This window comes from Manis pentadactyla, chromosome 18, assembly GCF_030020395.1.
Source record: "Manis pentadactyla isolate mManPen7 chromosome 18, mManPen7.hap1, whole genome shotgun sequence".
NCBI lineage: Eukaryota > Metazoa > Chordata > Mammalia > Pholidota > Manidae > Manis > Manis pentadactyla.
In genome coordinates, this window is record NC_080036.1 from 28,920,306 (window position 1) to 28,943,030 (window position 22,725).

At 45.4% G+C, this 22,725-nt stretch overlaps 1 protein-coding gene and 1 long non-coding RNA gene across 2 annotated transcripts; one reads left to right on the plus strand and one right to left on the minus strand.

Annotated features, from left to right (window-relative positions):
- The first annotated feature begins 1,573 nt into the window (after positions 1-1,573).
- WHAMM (WASP homolog associated with actin, golgi membranes and microtubules) lies at positions 1,574-19,770 on the plus strand. Its single transcript, XM_036931816.2, has 10 exons — positions 1,574-2,222; positions 4,161-4,334; positions 6,371-6,521; positions 7,557-7,726; positions 8,331-8,496; positions 10,845-11,029; positions 11,993-12,079; positions 12,284-12,379; positions 16,694-17,003; positions 18,973-19,770. The coding sequence occupies exons 1-10, from the start codon at positions 1,617-1,619 to the stop codon at positions 19,278-19,280; spliced, it is 2,253 nt and encodes a 750-aa protein (XP_036787711.2). The 5' UTR covers positions 1,574-1,616; the 3' UTR covers positions 19,281-19,770.
- On the minus strand, positions 4,492-12,277 carry LOC118935491 (uncharacterized). Its single transcript, XR_008994673.1, has 3 exons — positions 12,128-12,277; positions 10,910-11,096; positions 4,492-4,657 (listed from the first exon to the last, which is right to left on the minus strand). It is a non-coding gene; the product is annotated as an uncharacterized LOC118935491 (long non-coding RNA).
- Positions 19,771-22,725: the final 2,955 nt, after the last annotated feature.

A 22,725-nucleotide genomic window follows, 5' to 3' on the forward strand; every position in this document is an offset into this window, starting at 1 on the left:
TAAAAATATCTATTTTTTATTGTAAGATAATATATGGTATGACTTAGAAAAAAGCAAATTCTTCGAAAGAACCATGAAGTGGATATAAACCAGTCATGCATTCTGGTAACAACAATTACTAGGTTAAGTGTGCATTTCTCCGTATTTTTTTTCTGAGAATATACAAACATCCTCCTCTCACACACACAAAATAGAAATCACCTGTACAATTAGAAAGCCTGCTGGCTTCATTCTGAAAAGGCAAATTAATTAGAAAGACTAGTAGAAAGGATACAAAGTATAAAATACAGGAAAAGGCAGAATGTAGAGTATTACAAAAAAGGCATTAACCAGACTTAAAGAATTATAAGTAAATCATATACGGTTTGAGGAAAACACAAATCACTTCAGCTAAAAGGTTCTCCAAGAGGACTGGGTGACAGTGAGAGAGCAGAGTTCTGAGTCCGGGGCCCATAGTGTCCCACAGGCATGAAGGGGCGCCCTTCAGACACAGGCAACTTCAGACCTTGAAGCTACATTCTACAGAGGTCGCTACAGGCCTTGGGATCGTCTTCAGCAGGGCGAGATGCCCTGAAGCATCGCTGCAGCCAGCACTTGGGGCAGGTCAGCCGGTGCAAATCTGATTCCAGGCCTTCCCAGCTCGTGGAACCATAAGAAGGTCTTTCCCTGGCTCCTGAATCAAGCCTCACAAGCCGTGTTTGGGTGACAGGCTCCCCCACTCCGCACACCCTGGCAGGTGCTGCCTTCCACACCCTCCGCTTCCTGGGCAGAGGCCGGGCCTTGCTTATTCCCTGTTGCGGGAACGCGGCGGGCTCCAGTCCACGCTCCATGCCCACATGCAAATTCGATTTACCTTCTCCGTGAACCGGTCTTCTGGGCCTCATCCTTGCCACCCTTGCCCACACTGATGTTCAGGACATTTTGTCAAATGAGCAAGTGGCTTAGTCCCACACTAACTGGGACTTACTGAGCCTGAGTTTCTTCCCTGGGTCTGTTTCCTTATCTCTAAAACGAAGAGGGGGGACACGGGTGGTATTGAAACACGATGGTTGGGGGCTACAACGCTTGGAGGGCCGATGGTCTTCTTTGCAGGCCCCACAGCACATGGCGGACGCTCCGCAGAAGCTTGTCGGATGGACGACAAACTTGAGGCTCCTACCCAGGGTTTGGCGCTGAGGCCCTCAGTGAATAACTACGGCATCTCGTTTAATTTGATGTTTGGGCTCCCCAAGTTCTGGAGCGCAGGAACCGCGCACTTGCTGGGGTCCCGGGGTGGAAACGCAACGCGCTGGTCCCCGGCTAGTGCTGGGCTTAAGACAACAACTCGCTCATTTGACCGGTTTTCTGAACATCAGCGCGTACGCAGGTGGAGAGGGGAGGCTGCAGTGGTGACCCCGGGCTCCGGGCAGGGTAACGACCGGGATTCGCAGGCGGGAGGGAGGCCCACCTCTGACCTTGTCGCTGGCTGTCGCACGCTCCCATTATCCAGCCAATCCCGGAGGCGGCCGGGGCCCGGAGGCCGCAGCCAGCCAATCAGCAGCGCGGGGCGGAGGGGCGCTGACGCGGACCACAGTTCGGGAACTTGTCGCGGTCCCCACGCCCTGCGGCTCGGGGCCATGGAGGACGAGCAGCCCGACAGCCTGGAGGGCTGGGTGCCCGTCCGCGAGGACCTCTTCGCCGAGCCCGAGCGGCACCGGCTGCGCTTCCTGGTGGCCTGGAACGACGCGGAGGGCCAGTTCGCCGTGACTTGTCACGACCGCACGGCGCAGCGGCGGCGGCTCGAGGGGAGCCAGCGGGCAGCCGAGGCCGAGCCCGGGCCGGAGGCCGTCGCGTCGCCTCCCAGCTGGGCCGGCCTCCTCTCGGCCGCCGGGCTCCGCGGCGCGCACCGGCAGCTGGCGGCGCTGTGGCCGCCGCTGGAGCGCTGCTTCCCGCTGCTGCCGCCGGAGCTGGACGCGGGCAACGGCGGGACCTGGGGCCTGCGGCTCGGGCTGTGGGAGCTGGTGTGGCCGGTGCGCCGGGGCCCGGGCGAGGCGGCGCTGCAGGAGCTATGCACGCAACTGGAGCGCTACCTGGGCGAGGCGGCCGGCGGCTGCGGTGCCGCGGCCGTGCGGGACGCGCTCTTCCCGACCGAGGGCGGCGCCGCCGACTGCGAGAGCCCGCGCGCCTTCCGGGAGCGGGCCCTGCGCGCCAGGCGGGCCGAGGCGGGCGCGCGGCTGCGCCAGGTACGTGGGCGCCGGGCGGGGCGGGGCCTACGAGGTGGGGCGGGGCCTCAGGGGCGGGGCCGGGCGCCCAGGTCTTCCCCCTGCGGGGCGCGGCGGCGGCCAGCTGGGCCCCGGCCTGAGCACCGCCCTGAAGGCGGGGACCCCCGTGGACCCTGGGGACATAAGCGGACCACGTGGCAGCGGTTCCCGGCTCGGCGCTGCGGGAGGGGGAGTCGCGGAGACGAAGTGATTCAGATGAAGGGGCTCCCAGGAGAAGGTGTTTAAAGCAATAACGGCGGTCAGACGGGAAGCCGGCAGGAAGGGTGCTCCGGCCCGCAGTCTGAAGAGCGGCAGCGCGAGCGCAGGTTCAGCCCGACGGGCGATTTGGGACCCGAGCGGCCGACGCACGGCACCGGGGGCGGCACCAGCTCACCGAGGCTTCGGGAGGAAACCCGGCGTCTACGCGGGTGCCCCAGGGGCCCCCACTTAGAGCCTCACCCGACGCCCGGACGCCGTCCCGCCTCCTCTCGCTGTGGCCCTTCTTCCTCTGGAGGAGTTTTCCCTGTGGAAGAAGAATTCAGCCACGTTTCAAAATCTTAATAACATCCTCTCAAGCTGAATATAGAATGAACTTTTAAAATTCAAATGGCCTTATGAAGGGAGTTTGTTAGTGGTGTCATCCCAGGCTGTGGCCCCCTGTGGCAACGCCGACACGCCCTCTTCTTATGTATAATGGGAAGAAATCACGGGGCCGTTTCAGGCCAGTCACCTTTAGACCTTCAGCTTTATCATTTTGTATCTAACTTTTTAGACACGTGGTTTCTCACAGAAGTGGTTTTCCCTTAAACATGTATGTTAACATTGTAAAAGTTAGGAGTCACACAAATGTAAGTTCATTCCAGGGTATTTAGAACTAGTGTCGTTCAGCATTGAGGTCGCTGTTCACACTGTGTAGTTCACCTGTTACCTGAACTTAACGGAATGGGGAGGTGGGCTTACCTACAAAATATACCACATCCACGGACGTGTATATAAATCTTAATATCTCAGAATGGGAAAGTAGTCATTCTATAATTAGACCAACTGCTAATATTGCTGGTATATATAAAATGAAGCTGAATCTTAGAATTCTTCTGAAGAGTCTAAGAAATAAGGCTAAGAAGTAGCCAGTTGCCCTTTTACAAAAGTTTATACTTTTGTGTGTGTTTTCCTCAGGGAAACATGCTTTAAAAAAAAATTCTGTTATCACTTGGATAAAACCACAGCTGAACATAGATCACTTTATCCTTAAGCAGAGGGATGGAAATAGAAGATTTTAAGACTGTATTGATTGAAAAAGAAATTCTATACAATTATTTTATTTCTCTTGTCTTAGGGGTAATTTCTTACCAAATGAATTTATCTGGATTATAAATGCTCAGCTTATTTTTTATTTTTTAAATTTATTTTAAAATTGAGGTACATACAATAAAATGCACAAATCTTAGTGTACAGCTCCATGCATTTTGACATGTGTACACACTCAGGTAACTGTTTTCTCCCTTGCATAAGCAGAGGTGCTCTGCAGAGACCAGAACCACAGTGGTGACTCTGTATATGAATCTGCTCTGCTGAGGGCTTGGTGGCAGTATTAATTTAGGGAATTAAGAGAGTCAACATGCTGGAGAAGCACTTGGAGGTGTCTCTCTAGTGTCCTCACGAACTTTTAAAAAAGGAATACAGCCTCCCAAAACCTTTATAATTAGCAAAATGATGAAAAAATACTCACCATCCATGATTTAACCATTCTTGTTTTATTGGATATTTTGGTTCACTGACAACAGCGTTTTCATATTTAGTCAGTATTTTAAGTTGATGTATTAAAGTTTAGAACATTAAGGTTTCTTTTGTTTAGTTGTGTTTGTTCAGTAAGATCTTTTACTGTCCATACTTGAGTTTTATTGACATTTTGCCTTCTAGATTCTTCTAGGGCACGAAAAAGCCAACACCATGGTAGCATTAATGAAAGTATATCAAGAGGAGGATGATGCATACCAGGAATTAGTTACTGTGGCAACCATGTTCTTCCAGTATTTACTGCAGCCATTTAGGAACATGCGAGAAGTTGCTACTTCATTTAAGCTTGATGTCTTGGTATGTTTTCTTCATATTTTTATTTTATCAGATTCACTTTTTTTCACCTGTTTTTTTCTTTAGTTACATTTAAGATTCAGTCTGCTTGCACTCTGGTTTCACTTTTATGTTTAGATGATATTGTAGATATACTAAATCTATTTTGAAAACTCTAAAAATAAAAAATAATAAAATAAAGGCATTTTACATTAGCCATTGTCTCAATCCATTAAGATTTCTGCACATTTTCAAGGTGAAACATTTTCTTTGCCGATGTCTTGTTTTTTGATGTGATGTGTATTTACTATAGCTTATTTTCAGCCTTGAAGGACATGTGCAGATTTCTGACAAATAGGAGGAAAATTTAATTAGCAAGGCCCTGAATTGTAATTCAGTAATTTAAACTTTAGTAAATGCTCATCGCCCTTATTTCACAGAGCCATGGAACAATCGAGTGACACTAGTTAGACCAGGCATTATCAACGCAACGTTATAAACAACACTGGAGCCCGGAAGGGTTAAGTAGCTTTCCTCAGGTCTCACCCAGCTGGGATTGGAAGACATCAGAGAGAGCCCTCTTGACCTCTGCCCCCTGCACTGGGCCAGCCTTCTGCATGCACTTGTGACCCCTGCCAGGCTACTGTGGTGTAAAAATGGTGTGTTTAGGTAAAACTCAGCTGTTCTAACCCATGGAAGAAGTTGTTCTTCTCATTTTTTTAAGAGCCTGTTATTCAGATAATCTTTACTTCCTGTGTTTTTTCCTTCTTTAAATAATAGCCTTATTGAGGTATATTTCACGGACCATACAATTCACCTGTTTTAGGTGTACAATTCAGTGGTATTTCGTATATTCAGAGTTGTGCAGCCATCACCACTATCTAATTCCAGAACATTTCATCACCCCAGAAAGAAACCCCACACCCATTAGCAGTCAGTCCCTATTCTCCCCAAACCTAGGCAAAACCAATGTACTCTCTGCCTCTGTGCATTTCCTTATTCAGGGCGTTTCATGTTGTGTGAAACCATGTAGTATGTGGTCCTTTGTGTCTGGCTCCTTTCATGTGGTATAGTCCTTCCAAGGCCCGTCCATGTTGTAGCATGCATCAGAACTTCCTATCTTCTTGCCAGATAATATTCACTATATGGACATAGCATATTATACTTATCCATTGAGCAGTTGATAGACATTTGGGTCATTTCCACTTTGGACTGTTGTAATGCTACTTGTCCACTTCTGTGTGCAAGTTCCTATGCGGACATATGTTTTCATTTCTCTTGGATATATATCTACGAGCAGAATTGGTGGGTCATATAGAAACTCTATGTTTAACCTTTTTAAAGAACTGCCAGACTATTTTCCAATGCAAACACACCATTTCACATTCCCACCAGCAGTAAATGAGGGTTCTAATTTGTCCACATGACTGTCCACACTTGTTATTGTCTATCTTTTTATTATAGCCATCCTAGTGGATGTGAATGTTATCCTGTGGTTTTGATTTACATTTCCCTGATGGCTAACCTGTACATGTTTCTTATATTACTAGCTTTGTAGAGGATTGGGATGCTGGCTGACCTACTATGTGTCATAATCATGGACGTAAAGGTTTTACTGTCTTTCAGGTCATTGTATTACTTGTGCCCTTCGGAAAAGAATCATGGTATTGAAAAGTTTCCTGCCATGTCCCTAAAAGAAACTACAGCAATGGCTAAGGCTTGAATGCCATGTACCAGGCCCTAACCTGAGTGCTTAACAACATAAATCTCATTTAAACAATCGTTTATTATTATTAATACAGAAACATAACCTCATTCCTCTAGTAATGCAAACTGAAAATAGGTTTTCACTGTCTTTACACCCCAGAGTATCCTTTTGCTTTCTAAGTGGCACCAAGCTTTTTCATACTCAACAGGGAACTGCTGAATGAATGAAATTTAACTAAGTAGAAGTAATCAAAGCAGATGGAATAGTCCATGTGACCAATTTCCTTTCAATTTCCTAATGGCTCCACATTACTATTTTTTCTTACTAATGCAGTTTTCCCTTCTTTCTATAGAAGTCCCTGGAGGAGGAGGATTTGGGTCCTAAAAGGATAGTTGCCTTGCGGAAGGAAGCCAAAGAATGGGCCAGACGGGCTGAAGAAGCTGTAGTCTCTGTTCAAGATATTACAGTGGATTATTTCAAAGAAACAGTTAAAGCACTAGCAGGTAATAATTTTAAATTCTGTACTAAGATACATGTAATTTTCACTTTATTCAGAAACATGTGAGTGCCTCTTGAATACCAGGCACTCTGTTTTCTAGGAGCTACGGATTCAATATAAGGATAAGTCTGGGGAGGGGAGAGAAATCTTAATCCGTATTCATTCAAACACTTGGAAAATGGCAGTGGGAACAGAATAAGAGAAACACGGGGCCCTGAGAGCCTACGGCAGGGAAACTGGGCCCAGTCAGTGTGGCCAGTGGTGGCCTCAGAAGTGGCACTCACCCCGCCAGCTGAAGGGTAAATGGAAGTGCAGTGAGCACAAAAGTGAGGGAAGACTGTTCCGGACAGAAGGACTAGCATGTCCAAAGGCCGTCTGGCGGGAGGGAGCTTAAAGGGTGAGCAACCTGGAGAAGGCCTGTGGGTGTGCAGCACAGACGTGCAGAGAATGTGGCAGGAAAGACAGGCTAAGGCAGGGGTGAGACCTGAGGCCTCGTGGGAAGGGCAAAGGGCTTGAGTCTCGTCTTCGTTATGGCTGATAAAACCCCAAGTAGACAACTTCGTGTCTGTCAATTAATTGGTTGAATGGCAGTGCATTCATAAAGTAGAATACCACGTAGCTCTCAAGCATGATTCTCCATGACATATTAAGTGAAATAAGATACAAAGAACAATGATGATCCTGTAGATTTTTCTTTTTTTTGGTCAAACTGTCTACATAAACCTGTCTGTCTAGCTAGATATAAAAACAGTCTGGAAGTATATGCACCAAAATGTAAGAAGCAAGTGCCTCAAGTAGGTGAGAGTTATGATATATTATATTCTTTATTTAAAGTGAAGTATCTAAATAAAATCTTATACCAATGACTATGTATTATTTGGGGGACAATAAAAAGTCAATAAAATAAAACAACTTTTCTTCTAGGAAGGATATTTTGCAGATAATATGGGAGGCAGTAAACAAAGACTTGGCTCAACATAATTTTGCCCTTCCTAGTGAGTTGCAGTTCTGTTCTGTTTTATTAATTATAATCCAACAGGAATGCAGAAACAAATGGAACAGGATGAGAAGAGATTTGGCCAGGCTGCCTGGGCCACAGCAACTCCCAGGTTAGACAAACTCAAGCTGATGTTAGCTCAAGAGACTCTACAACTCATGAGAGCCAAAGAGTTGTGTTTAAATCACAAAAGAGCTGAAATTCAGGGAAAGGTAAGATAAAGATATATGGAACTTTGTTTTAAAAATACATAACTTTCTTTCCAGGCATTCTTCAAAAACTTCATTTTTTCACTTATTCCAGTACCATCTTCTAGAAGATGAGAATTTAGAGGCCTCAGAAGGTTGGCCATAAGCTTCCCTTTGGTTAAGATGTTTTTGAAATATATTGTTGAATTCACTTGAGAATGACACTGAGCTCAGTATTGAAGTAGGTAATGTACTTTAAAATCGATCAGGCGGATTCTTCAGCACACCTTAGAATAATGAAAAGGTCCTTCATCCTAGGATCATGACTTAAATTTCTTTCTGTAATATTATGACTTCAAAGCAGAAAATACTGTAAATACCTTACTGACATTCATTTTTCTCAAATCATGAATGTTTTTCATGTTTCAAGGATGAGATAAAGTATTATAGCAAATGCTGAATAAGGCATTTTTTTGTTTCATTAAATGAAAAGTGTTTCTTCTCTGTTTGCTTTTTTATATTTGGTACTGACCAAGGAATAGAAAATAGCTCAAATGCTTTTAAAGCTTGCTTGTAATGTACTAATTATTTTAACTTGGTCTTATTTTTTTTTTTTCATGAAAACAAGATGGAAGATCTTCCAGAACAAGAACAAGTTGTAGATGTTGTAGATGAATTAGAAATGCAGTATTACAAAGTTCAACTAGAACTGTATGAGGTTAAGTTTGAGATATTAAAATATGAAGAAATCCTGCTTGTTACACAGTTAGACTCTATTAAAAGACTTATAAAAGGTAAGATTTATATTTAAGTATATATATTAAAATGTTTAAATTATACCTGCAAGGAAATATAGACCATAATAACAATTACTTCTTGTAAACTGTCTAAATTACCTACTGAAATTTCCTAAATAAAGTTTCTCTTAAGTATTTTTTGTTATTCAAATAATATTCATTGTTAAACACAGGAAAACTATTATTACCCCAGTTCCATCATCTAGAGATACTTAATGATAATAATTTGCTATAGAGCTTTGTAGCTTGTTTTGTATAGTGATATAAATATTTTTTAAGCCAAAACTGTATATCCATTTTTTAAAAAACTATATTACTCTTTTTCATTTAATACACAAAACTGTCTCTCCATTTCAGTAAGTATAAAAACATCAAAAATTTTAATGGCTGCATAGTATTCTATTGTATGGATATACTGTGGTTTCCAGTTTTTCAGTAGTGTTAACAGCTTTGTAGTGAAGAACCTTCCTATACTCATGTCTTTGTGTGTAAGACAGATTATTTCCTTAGAATAAATTTCTAAAGATGGAATCACGGGGTCAAGGACACACATCTATTAAAATAATAGTACAATGATCATTTGATATACACTTTTTTCCTTACCTCTATCATTTTATAATTTTTACATTTCATACTACATAATGGCCCTCTGGATAGGTTATACAAAATGACACTCTCATCAAGTTATGAAAATAGCTGTTTCCCCATACTTACATGATTCTTTTAAATTTTTTTTACTTGATAGAAGAAAATGGTGCCTTTCCATTTTCATTTCTTAAATTATACATGAAATTGAACACAATTTTGTATGTTTCCTGATAATTCGTATTTCTTTTATTAATTGCCTGTTCTTCGTCTTTGCCCATTTTTCTTTAGAATAGTCCCTTCCCATATAAAGGATGTTGCTCTGTTATTTGTAATATATTGCAAGTAATTTTTTCCTGTTACTGGTTTTTTCTTGCCTTGTAGAAATATTTAATGTTCATGAAGTCACATCTATCAATCTCTCTGCTTTTGTTGTTATACTTGGCAAAGTCCTCATCCCCAAATTATATCAATATTTTACTTATGTTTTCTTTTAGTATTTTTATGATTAAAAAAACCACATTTAACTCTTTAACCCAGGGGAAATCTAAATTGTTAGCAGTCCCAATTACTGATTTTGAAACATTTTCCCATACTGCTGTGACTTAGTACCTGCCTCATATCCAGAATTATTATATTTATCTTGATCTATTTATGAATTGTTATTTTCTTTCATTGATTTGGGAGTGGCTTCTGGGCCCTGTGTCACTATTATTGTACCTTGGAGAGGTACATTTTAGTATCTGGTAGAGTGGTACCTCCCCCATTACTTTCCCACGAGTTTTCTGACTTCTCACTCCTTTATTCTTCCAGATGAGCTTTAGAATCATTTTGGCAAATTCAAAACAAAAAAGGAAAAAACTCGTTGGAATTTTTATTGGGATTGTGCTTAAAATTAGAGATTAATTTGGGGAAGATTGTTGTCATCTTTGCAATTTTGAATCTTCCCATCCAAGAACATGGTATGTCTCTCCATTTACTTAAGTCTTTTTTCCCCTAAAGTTCCTCCAAGCTTAATGACTTTCTTCATATGGATCCTGAATATTTGATTTAATCCTTACATTAAATTCAGGCTGTAAGGATTTTACATACATAGGAAAAAACTATTTTGAAAAAGTTAATCTGGAAGGATGCATGTCAAGTTGTTCATGTTTTCCTCTGGGAATGGGATTCTAGAGGTTTGGGGAAGGAAGAAAATTTCACTTTCTATTTTATGTACTTTTGTAGGGCTTAAATTTGTTACAGTTAGCATGTATTTTTTTTAGAAAAATATCAACATTTAATCAAGATTAAATTTCATTAAGGCACCTAAATGATATACTGCTGGTAGAATCTAAGTTGCCTTTCTGGAAAGCAATTTGACAATATTTATCAAGAGCCTTAAATATTCATCTGCTAAGGAAGTAATAAAAAATATACACAAAGATTTATATTCAGAGATGTTCATGAAATTGGTAATAATGGAACAGTGGAACAACCTAACAGTAGAGAATGCTTTAATTAGAGAATACTGTGTTGCCATTAAAATTATATTTCCATTACATGAAAAATGTTCTCTTTGAACTGTGTACTAATTGATACGTATAGCATGTGTGTGTGTTTACACACACATAGATACACATTCATATATAAATGTCAGTAATGATTCTCCCTGGGTGGTGGGATTACAAGTGAGCTTTACTTTCTTTACATTTAAAAAAAGCATGCATTATTTTTTTATACTAAAACATGTTTTTAAAAGATCATTACTACGCTTCTAGATAAACAGGATGAAGTTGTCTATTATGATCCATGTGAAAGTCCGGAGGAACTTAAAGTCATTGACTGTGCAGTGGGGCTGCAGGATGAGAGTCTGGGGGTGAAAGAACTCAGCCGGCAGTGCCGCCACTTGGAGTCTAAGCGGGGCAGGATCTGCGCCCGAAGAGCCTTTCTCAGGAACAGAGAGGTAGTTCTTTCAGCCCAGGCGGCGGCCCAGGGCGGCGGGCTTTTCTTCCCCTTTGCAGGAATTTCTTCTTTTATGAGAGATAAAGAGGTATTGAAAGTAAGGCTTCTACCAACACAGTGATTAATTTTTGTGTGTTTATATAGATACCAGTGACAATTTAAATATATTTAATTGTATTAAATTGTAAAATATATTTAATCTTAAAAAGATTCTTTGGTTTTTTTGGGCTCTAAGCATTTACCCTAAACTCTAGATTTTTATTAACCCATTCAACAACTGTTTGTTGCATGCCTCTTACATACACAGATATTTCTTAAATCAGATACGTAGAAACTTCTAATAACAGCTACAGCAATTTCTAAAATTTATTTTATTGTGAATTGCTGATTATAAAATATCGGTTAGATAACATTCACATCATTTCAGTCCTTAGATTTGGTGAGTGATTTTTTTTCTTAATTTTTAAAAGCTCCATGATTATATGAAAAGGTAACATACTAAGAATGGTTAAGCATAGTTGAAATATAGTTTTTAATATAATTTTTCAGGTATTTGTAGTTTGGATGTGCTTATGTAGGTATGTCTGGAAATATTATTTGTAATATGGGGAAATGTGTTTAAAACAACTGCATTGAAACAGATTCTTAGGACACATCGCATTTAAGAATGGGCGACTTGCCTCTATGTCCTCTCATTTCTGCTTGGTTGGAGGGTTTGCTTTTTCATCTCTCAAAGCACTGAATCACAGCTTCTCATGAACCACTGATTCCTGTAAGCAGCCAATCAGCCCATCCATCCATATCACACAACTAAGGGGACACAGTACCACTGAGCCACACCAGAAACTCCTATTAATGAATGCCTTACACGACAGTCCACATGCAGAGCTTTTTTCTTAACCTTTAATGCTATAGCCCATGGCAATATTAAACACCATGTAGGTGACTTGTATTATTCCACCAGGATCAATGCAAAGAACATCATCGGCTTCGATTGCAACAGGCTGAAGAAAGTATAAGGCATTTTCATCAGCATCATAGAATTCAGATGGTGAGTGGTTGAAGAAAAATATTTTATATTTATAAAATGTTGACATACCAGCTTAAATTTATGGGAACTGGAGCTCCTCTGCTGTGGGCCTGCAGCTGTCAGCCCCCATCCTGGGCAGATGGGGAGGATGTCAGGCTGTGGACCCCTTCTTCCTCATGACTTTTATTTTGATAGATTTATAAATACATGTTTATTTAAATGTAGAAAAGAGACAAGATAAAAGAAGAGGAGCAAAAGAAAAAAGAATGGGTAAACCAAGAACACCAAAAAACACTGCAACGATTGAAAGCATTTAAAGAGGTAAGTTCGAGAAATAATCACCTCACCTACATTTTCTGGAGAAATAAATGAAGATCACCCATCCTTGGAGAATAGTATAATGTATTATGGACAGTTAATGTGACACACAAAATGTTCCCCAAATGCCATTATTTTTAGCATACAGATAAAACCCCAAAGGGTTCGAATATCAAGATGTTTCTGGCGTCGGTAGGGCCCCTGCCATCCCCTGCTGACCCAGCAGCTGACTCTGCCCACTGTGGGGCCGACCAGCCAGGCTGACCGGACACAGCCAGACCGCTCTCAGCTCTGGCTGGCTTACTCAGCATCTGTAATAAATGATTCTTTAAAGTGGAAAGAAGCGTTGTGATGTAGTATAGTTAAGTGCTCTATTATAAGTGAGTAGGCTAAAAATAGATATTTAAAAATAACATTAAACTTGTTGAATATAAAACATAAACCTGTCTTCATTACACACTCCCCCCCCACTTCTTCACAAAGACCCAAGTTCACTGTTGTCCCCAAAGGAGGAAACACCCCAGTCCCAGGTGAAAGTCCGCAATAATCTGTAGGTGGGCCGCGTGAGACCAGCCAGGAAGCAGGGCCACCCGAGTGAATGAATCATGACGTGCTAACTTCATCTTGTCTTCTGATTCGCTTACTACCCTTGCTATGATTGGGTGCCCACTGTATACCAGCACTGTGCTAGAGGCTCACATTCACTCTCATTTAATTCTTATCACAACCTTGAAAGGTATCATCACCGTTTTACACCTCAACAGCCGAGTGGTTCAAGTTTATCCAGGCAGACCTCAGAGCTAGTGTGGGTTGAGTTCCAGATCATTGCAGTCGAGTGAGTCACAGTAAAGCAAGTCAAATGTTTTGGCTTTCCAGTTACGTTAAAATGTTTATATTAACATAACCTAATCCAGTTTATATTAACATAAAAAAGTTAATGATGCTGTATTCTATTAAGTGTACAATAACATTATGACTACAAAACATGTACACACCTTAATTAAAAAATAGTTTATTGCTAAAAATTGCTGACCATCACCTGAGCTTTCAGTGAGCTGTAATCTTTTTGCTGGTGAGGGTCTTTCCTGGTGGTAATGGCTGCTGACTGATCAGTGTGGCTGCTGAAGGCTGGGGTGCTGTGGTAGTTTCTTAAATAGGAACGATGAGGTTTGCCATGGCGACTGACTCTTCCTTTCACAAACAAATTGCTGTGTAGCATGCGATGCTGTTTGATAAATGTATAAAATGATGACATTGTACCCACAGAACTTTTTTAAATTGGTAGCCCTCAAAACCTGCTGCTGCTTTATCAGCTAAGTTTCTATAATATTCTAAGTTGTTCATTGTCATTTCAACAGTCTTCACAGCATCCTCACCAGGAGCAGATTCCATCTCCAGAAGCCACTTTCTTTGCTTCTCCATCAGGAGCAGCTCCTCATCTGCTCAAGTTTTATCATGAGATGCGGCCATTCAGGTCCATTCTCAGGCTCCACTTCTAGTTCTAGTTCTCTTGCTATTTCTACCATGTCTGCAGTGACATTGTCCACTGAAGTCTTGAATCTTTAATTTGTAAGAAATGCACTATCTGCTAAGTGCCATAACGTGAAGTATGCTTGGATGGAGCCAGGCATCCTTGACTCCAGAGCCACCGCAGGGATTCTCCAGCCTGGGCAGCTTCTCCAGGGATACTCATGCCCAGACTGCAGCTGCCGAGGCTGACTTGATTGTCCTGCATGTGGTCCAGGCGTGAGTCTGGGTGGGAGGATCGACTCGGAGGGAGCCGCGTGAATACCAGATGAGTGTAGGTACCTGTCGGTCAGCCCTCACCGGAGGGTGTTGGTTAGGAGAAGGGCGTCGGGGCAGAGGAAGGGATTCGAGGGAGGCAAGTCTGGCCACTGAGCCCTGAACCAGCCGATCAGTGACTGACTTCTCGAATATGGTGATGGGAGGGATAGACCGATGAGCCGGGGCAGGCTGCCTAAGCCATCAACAGACCGGAGCAGTGCGCTATACAAGCCTAACACGTGGACCTCCAGGTCGGTCTGAGCAGCAGGGTTTCGGTCTGTGGAGGCATCCACTGCAGAGGGTGTAGGAAGGAGCATGGGTAGATGCAGGAGAACCCGGAGAATCTGGTTTCCTTCAGCTTAATATCCGCCACCAGTGGTGAAGCTGCCTGACAGCTTGTGAGTCTGTGGAGTGTGAACAGAAGCCTCCACAGAATGAGGCAATTCTGCATTTACCAAGAAGTGCCTCCCCTGAAGGGGACAAAGCCAATTTGAGCACATTTGGAAAGGAGTAAGTAGGAGAGAGAGAAGCCTGGAAATGAAATCATGGGATGCATGATACTTGGTGAGCCCAGACAAGTTGTTTTTAAATACCTGAAGGGCTGTCAGCATTGCCCTGGGTGAGTCCCAGGGGAGACAGACTGTGCAGCAATCCGAGGCAGAACTCAATGGGCCAGAGCCACAGCGGCATGCTGCTGCCAGGATGCCAAGGAGGGGACCCTTGTGTGGTTGGGGGTCCCCACATCGGGGTGGGTGGATGGCCCCTGCAGTTGGCCCGGAGTTCCTGGGATTCTAACTGTACTGGCGTATGCTCTGGTGAAGGCTGCAGGATGGCAGCGCGGAGGCCTGGGGCATGCTGTCACGGCTTTGCTATTGTTCTGAAAAGACGTAGAGGAGTGTGGGAGAGAGAAATATTTCAAGTTTATCATGAATCACACTTTTGGTGTGTGTGTGTGTGTTTACATTAGTAGTGTCATACTGTATATATCCTTTGCCAGTTTTTTCTCACTTACGCTTTTGGGATGTATGTGTTAATGTTGATGTATGTAGATGTAGTTCACTTTAATGGCTACATAGTATTAACATTTTATGTGTTTTATTGGCTAATCAGTGCCCCCCAAAATTGTTCTTTGTAAGGTTAGGTTTTTCTTTATCAAACTTGAGACCAGAACTTTTAAAATCCACATTACTTTAAACCTAAAAATTAGAGAAAAAGAACATCAATAATTCTTGCTATAACTGTCTCTTTGAGGTCAGCTTTGCTGGTATTTTTCATAGATCTATGTCTTACCTGATTATAAATTTAACACTGCATCTTTTCACAGACTTTCTACTGTTTATTTTTCATTGCTGCCTAATATTTTAAATAAATCCAACTAATTTTTTTTAACTACCTATTCTTGATACTCAAGTTCTGATTTTTTTTTACTAAAAACATTTATATATATATATATATACACACGTGTGTGTGTGTGTTTATTGGTATCATTAATATACAATTACATGAGCAACATTATGGTTACTAGATTCCCCCCATTATCAAGTCCCCACCACATACCCCGTTACAGTCACTGTCCGTCAGTGTAGTAAGATGCTATAGAATCACTACTTGTCTTCTCTGAATATACTGCCTTCCCTGTGTCCCCCTCCCCCCCACCTACATTATGTCTGCTAATCGGAATGCCCCTTATTCCCCTTATCCCTCCCTTCCCTCCTGTCCCCCCCCAGTCCCCTTCCCTTTGGTAACTGTTAGTCCATTCTTGGGTTCTGTGAGTCTGCTGCTGTTTTGTTCCTTCAGTTTTTGCTTTGTTCTTATGCTCCACAGATGAGTGAAATCATTTGGTACTTGTCTTTCTCCACCTGGCTTATTTCACTGAGCATAATACCCTCTAGCTCCATCCATGTTGTTGCAAATGGTAGGATTTGTTTTCTTCTGATAGCTGAATAATATTCCATTGTGTATATGTATCACATCTTTATCCATTCATCTACTGATGGACGCTTAGGTTGCTTCCATTTCTTGGCTATTGTAAATAGTGCTGCGAGAAACATAGGGGTACATGTGTCTTTTTGAAACTGGGAAACTGCATTCTTAGGGTAAATTCCTAGGAGTGGAATTCCTGGGTCAAACGGTATTTATATTTTTAGTTTTTTGAGGAACCTCCACAATGGTTAAACTAGTTTACATTCTCAGACTCTTAAATACTATAGCAATCTGATACCCTTTGTCTACTATTCGGGGTCTTTTGTGGTCCCATATGAATTTTAGAACTATTTGCTCTAGTTTGTTGAAGAAAATCATCTATTTATATTTTCATCTCCTTATTACAGAGAAGGCATTATATCAAAGGACATAAATGCTTATTCCTTAGTGTAGATTTAGTAGCCGGGTGGCCGTCCAAATCCAGGAGCCGCGGTGAATTGGAACAGCCTATGCACAGAAGCCCTTCCGTGTTCGTTTATTTATAGAAGTTTCAGCATGTTGATGGTTCACGTTTGCGGGGAGTTTCTCAGGATGGTTCTCCATTTTCAGGGATGTCCAGGGCCGCCTGCACCGACGGCGGCTCGCGCGGGGTCCGCGGCCCGGAGCCTGCCCTCCGGGAGAGCCGGGTGTCGGGACGGCCCCGGGAACGCCCCCGCCCCGCTCCGTGCTCCGGCCGGTGACCCAGCCCACCGCGCGCCCCCGGACGAGCCTCTGCCGCCGCCGCCGCCCCCGCCGCCCCCTCTCCCTGCCCGGCCCTTTTCTCAGGCCGCGAGGCCGCGGAGCTCGCCGCTCAGGACGCCGGGGAGCGGGGGCCCGGCAGGCCCGCCGGAGCGGGAGGCCGACGGCCCAGGAGGCCCAGGTAATCGGTTGCCTTGAGTGTCGCTCTTTTATTTCAGAGTTAGCGTTGCCCAAACCCGAGTCTGATGAACGCTCACTCGTCTTGAAGAAACCGCCTCTGCACGTTTAATGGTCCCATGACTTGGGGTCTGAGGCCTTCAGAGAATCAACCTGTTTCCGGTTAAGACTTTTCAGTGCGTGTTTGATATTCTGCCACTTGAGTACTTTTCAGTGCTGCTTTGATTTAAGCTTCCTGTTGAATCTCTGAGTCCTTTACAGAATTAAATAGTTGCAGAATATTGGCTGGGAATTGTAGACGGACGTTAATCAGGCCCCTCTGACGGGTAGACTGAGGCACTTTACCATGGGAAGTCTTCCCGAAATGAAGTGGTCAGAAAGAAAAACAGTGCGCCACCTTCTGCCTTTGCAAGTGTAGTACAGTGAGTACATGAACGTGTCTCTGTTTAATGAAGGCTATAGTTCTGACTCATAGTTCTAATCATGGTTTAGACGCTGACTGGTGAGGATATTGGCTTAAATCTGCCCAGACTCAGATGAGCCTAGTGCCCCGGAGTGTATCCGTGTGTGTGTGAGAGAGAAATCCTAGCAGAGCGCTGTGTGCACGTGTCTGCAAGACTGTGCTTGAGCTCCTGCACCTAGAGCCTGCGGGGGACCGACCGGTGCTGTGGGTTCAGTAACGCAAACGGCGGTTCTGGTTAACTGGGCACTGGTTCTTCTGAGTTCAAGCGTTCGCTGTACCTAGAACCATGTGCAGGTGAAAGACCCACAGGGTCAGGTGGAGACCCAACGGCCCATTTCTAGGGCCTTTGCAACACTGTACATGGAGAGAGCCCACATGCCTGTCCTACACAAGAACTGGGATGCAGGGGTCTCTGTGGGGGTGCTCGATTCCCAGCCTAGGTCTAACACACACGGTGTTGGGCAACCCAGTTCAGCTCACACACGCAGCCTCCTTTCACAGCAAAGAATAAGAAAGTGTGAATTAGCACTAAAAAATGCCCTTGATTGTGAGACTTTTATTACTCCTAGAAGGGATTTGTAATAACAAGTTATAGGTTTAAGTCCCAAGTGAAATGGTACTTTGTTAGCCATAACATGGCCTTTCAATCCTGAAGTAGAAATGACTGTTCAGCTTGAAGCCTCCCCTGGAAAGCCTCTAAATTAGGGGCACCAGTGGGTAAAAGATTTTACCTCCTCGGGGTCTCAAGGTGCCAGAGTGAAAAATAGTTTCTCCTCACCAAGGCCTGAAACTCTGGTCTAGTTTGTGTTTTGCAGCATTTCACCACTCAAAACTAGGACATGCGAGTTGCCTCAGGTAATGTAGGTGGCGTGAGACCCGGCCCAGGCGGAGAGGTGTGTGGGTTCCACCCCCTTGGGTTCACTGAGCGACTGATCAGCTATGAGCAGGTCTTTAAGCCTTCTCGTGTGGGGAAACCTAGCCCTTCACTAACAGTCTCCGAACGAGTCGGCCCGGGTGAGCACCCAAGGCCGAGTCAGAGAAGTGCAGCTGGGGACTGTTGGGACTGTTTTTTTTTAGAGAGCGACATGGAGGAGATGCGGCTTCAGAGGTACCTAAGTCGTGCTCTTTGGGTCAGATTATTTATACTCCAGGCATTCATAACTCTCTTCAGGACCACAAAAGATGGCAACTGTGTCTTGAAATAGCCATTCTAACAAAAGGTGTGCCCGGCTGTGCCTGTGAGTTGCTATTGATCTGAAGTAGTGGGACATAGGGTCAAGATAAAATATTAGCGATTAAACTACCCTGGATTCAAACAGGGAGTAATGGGCGACCTTTCTGGCAGATAAGCAAAGCATTTGTTTAATGGAATGATGATTATTTGTTTAGCTCATGGTGTTAACTGATGAATGACCTAACACCTTTAACTAGCACAAAAATGCCCTGGCATCTTGGGGAGGAAAAGAGTATGATTTCTTTGATAGTCCTTGTTCTGTTTACTGAATTTCAGGGTCTATGGACGAAGTGTTGGCCTCCCTGAGGCGTGGCAGGACCCTCCTCCAGAAAGGGGAAGGGCCCCCTTGGCCCTCTGTCCACGCCTCGGCCAACGAGAACATTCTGGCTGCCATAAGGCAGGGGGTCAGACTGAGGAAGGTTCACCCTGACCCTGACCGCGGCCTGAGCCCCGGCAGTAAGCCCCCCAGCGACCTGGAGAGGAGCATCAGGGCAGCGCTCCAGAGAATCAAGCGAGTGTCCGCTGACTCCGAGGAGGAGGAGGGGGACAGCGATGGGCAGAGCCCCTGCGAGTGGGACTGCTAAGCTGTCCCCCAGGATGGAGGACACGGGCCCAAAGCCTGTGCTTGAAGAACAGGGCGGACCGGCCGGGAGATCAGCAGGGCTTTGTGTGCCCTTGCGGCTTTTATCTGACTTCGGGGAAGGGAGTGGTGATTTGGTGACTTCCACACGCCAGACCGCAGCTGGGATGTAGGGCCCGCAGCTGGGATCTGAGGACCCACAGTGAGTACTGCCGACCCGGGGAACAATATTTCTTTTTCACTATGAACAATCTAGAATCGGCCCCTTACTCTGACAGCAGTTTAGACTGCTGTGGTAATGGCTCTGTCAGACTGTGGGACCTGCCCTCCTGAGTGTGTCAAGTAGTGGCTTCCTCAGCCTTGAATGTGAACATTATTTTAGCAGTAACCAGAATGAGTTGCTTGTAGTCAGGAATTATTGTAAATATTTTTAATGAAATATATTTTATGTATCGAGCACTATCTGAACTTCTAATAAAGAACTATTTATACTGCATCAGTGTCTCTCTAGAAGAAATGAAACGTAGTATCTTAACCCAGCTGTCCCTGCCTGCGTGGGTTTAGTTTTTAATAAGATTTCAGCTAAACATTTGTTTAAGCAAATATTAGCCTGAAATCTCATACTGGAATCTTTCTACTCCTTGCTTTGCGTTAAAACTAGGAAAGGGGAGGGGACACAAGCGAAGGAGCCTACCCGTTTGCCACGTTGTCCGAAGCGCGCGCTCTCCTCACGGCCCTTGGTGCTGCGTGGCAGCCCTGGATTCCCACAGAGCAGGACGATCGACCTGCCTTGGCTGCTGAAGAGAAGTTTCTGGATGTCAAAACCCTCTTACTTCCAGTTGCTTCTTAACTAACTATCCTGTGCCAGCCGAGGGGCCTCAGCTGGGTCCTTCTCTAGCCCCTGGAAACTGCACCTCCCTGCCCGGCTGGAGATCCTTCAGCACAGCCACTGACCAGTTACCCAAGGGGCTGTCACGTCCTACCCTCCCCGACCTCCAGGCGTTCAGACCCACCCCAGCTCTGGTGCCCCGGCCCTGTGCTGGCCTGCCCCCACTGCCCCCCGAGGCTCCGGGGGTGCCACAAAGAGGGATGCTCCCTCCTGACTACTTGCCAGGCTCCTGTTCCAAATCCCAGGGGCCGGTCAAGTGGCTGGGCCCTAGGCCTCCTTCCCCAGCTCAGACAGGCCAAGCTTAGCACCACCCTAGTTCTCTGGCAAGAATTTGATATTTTAAAAAATGGCAAAATCAGAGCTTTGTTGGATTTTCTAATGCTTATTTTGCAGTTGGGTATCGTTTTAAATTATTTCGGTTATTGTAATTTCAGTATTTTGAGAGACCAGTGAACTTATTCAGGCTTGGATAACTTTCCGAGTTTGCTTTTGAAGGGCTGCCAAAGATGAGAAGCCATCAAAGAAAGGCCCCTTTTCAAAAGACAGTTCTCCCAACTGCCTTGTGCACATCAAAACCTCTCTGGAACCTTCTCTCCCTCATTTTCCCCGTTCTCCACTTCTACGCAAGTCTTGATTAAGTCCAGACTCTGGCCTCCGGGAATTCAGGGCCAGGGAGGGCGCCAAGGATCACCTCCCACCCTCCCGCTTCCGGTCCGTCCGAGCCACCCCGCAGGTCCCTCCCTGAAGACAGGCCTTCCCTGATCCCCAGCCCGCCCGGGCGAGGGCCAGCCCCTAGGCATGGCGCACCAAGGCCTCAGAGGCCCTGCCCCTGGGCAGCCCCTTCCTCTGCTGTGTAGTTTACTCAGCGACACCGTTCTGTTTGCTGCTGGCCCCGAGCGGCCCTGTCCCCTGGAGCCTGAGTACCGGGATGCCCTCAGCCCTCTCCTCCTCGCCCGGCAAAGGCGCGCCCACCCTTGTCTCAACCCCAGAGCGTCGTCGTCTCCCAAGTCTTCCCTGACCCCTCTCCCTCCTGCAGGGCCTCTGCACCTTGTCCTGGACACAGTCACGCTGCCTCCCTGAGCCCCTGCCCTGGCTATACGGGCAGCCCACCATGGCCCCATCTGATATCCGGAGACAGGCCTGCTGGCCAAGCTGGTCCTAGGATAGCCAGCCCGCGACCGGACGCATCCTATGGCTAGTCCTGGGGCAAAAGACTACCAGTCAGGCCTACCTCTTGTTCGTGCATTCAGTGCCCCCCCAGATTTGAACTGGGGACTGAGCAGGAGCTGGAATCAAGAGGTTCTGGTTAATGACCACCTGCCCTGTCAAACCATGCAGCTGAGGGAGTTCATACAGTCAAGGTTCTCAATTCTTATACACACTCCTATGAAAAATAAGCTCACATGAGAAGTACTGGTTTTCTATGGCCACTATAACAAACTACTACAAGCTTAGAGGCTTAAAACCACAACAACTTATCTCACCGTTCTTTAGGTCCAAAGTCTGACATGGGTCTCGCTGGGTTAATATCAAGGTGCAGCAGGCCTGTTCCTTCTGGACGCTCAAGAGGAGGGGCTGTTTCATCGCCTTTTCCATCTCTGCAGGCCGCCCAGGTTCGCTGGCTCATGGCCCCTTCTCTCACCTTCAGAGCCGCGGTATCACATCTCTGCAGCTCTCGCTCGTCATGCTGTCGCCTTCTGACCGCAGCCAGCAAAGGTTCTCTGCTTTTAAGAACTCAGGTGATTAGACACCACCCGGATCACCCAGGATAAGCTGCCCGTGAAGGTCCATCTCCTTACTCACATCTGCAAGGTCCCTCTTGACATGTAAGGTGACAGTCACAGGAGCCAGGGGTCAGGAATCGACATCTTTGAGGAGCATCACCTTGCCTAGCACAAGGAGCTCCTAGAGCACACGCTGCCAGGCCGGGCTGCACTGGCATGAATTGGGGATTTTCCCGGGTGGCTGGAAACCGCCCATAGCTCTGAAGCAGGGGGTCTGCAGCCCGTCCTTAGAAAAACACACACAAAAGACAGGAGATGAGGGGCTGTAATGAGGAAGAGGGGGTGGCTCCTGCCAAAGAACCCTGGAGCCTAATGTTGTACAAGGCCTTTGGGGTGGCTGGGCTCCCCACCAGACTCCGGCCCCTATGCCTGGCCACCCACAAGTGAGCTTCGAGGGCCTGCAGATGTGACTGTCGGCGAAGCAACACTGGGGGCCACAGCATTGCCTCCCCTTGGTGCAAACACATGCCTGGCTTATCTAGCAGCCCCTTCCAGTTAAATCATCCTCCGCCCAAATACTTGGCTGTCAAAGAGATGGCTGCATAGAGGGCCTAGGTGGTCAGGGCCCAGGACAGCGCCCTGGAGATTTCGGCCACGTGGGACCATCTGAGAGATTCTTGTATTCTCAAGCATGCTGGCATGGTAGGAGGCAATGCAGTGAGTAGTATAGTAGGGCAGGAAGGCAGGAGGGGGAGACCAGGGGACAGCTCAGCAGACACGGACCCCTCCTCTCTAACCCCTTGGGACTATGTGAACCTTCAAACACTCACATCTGG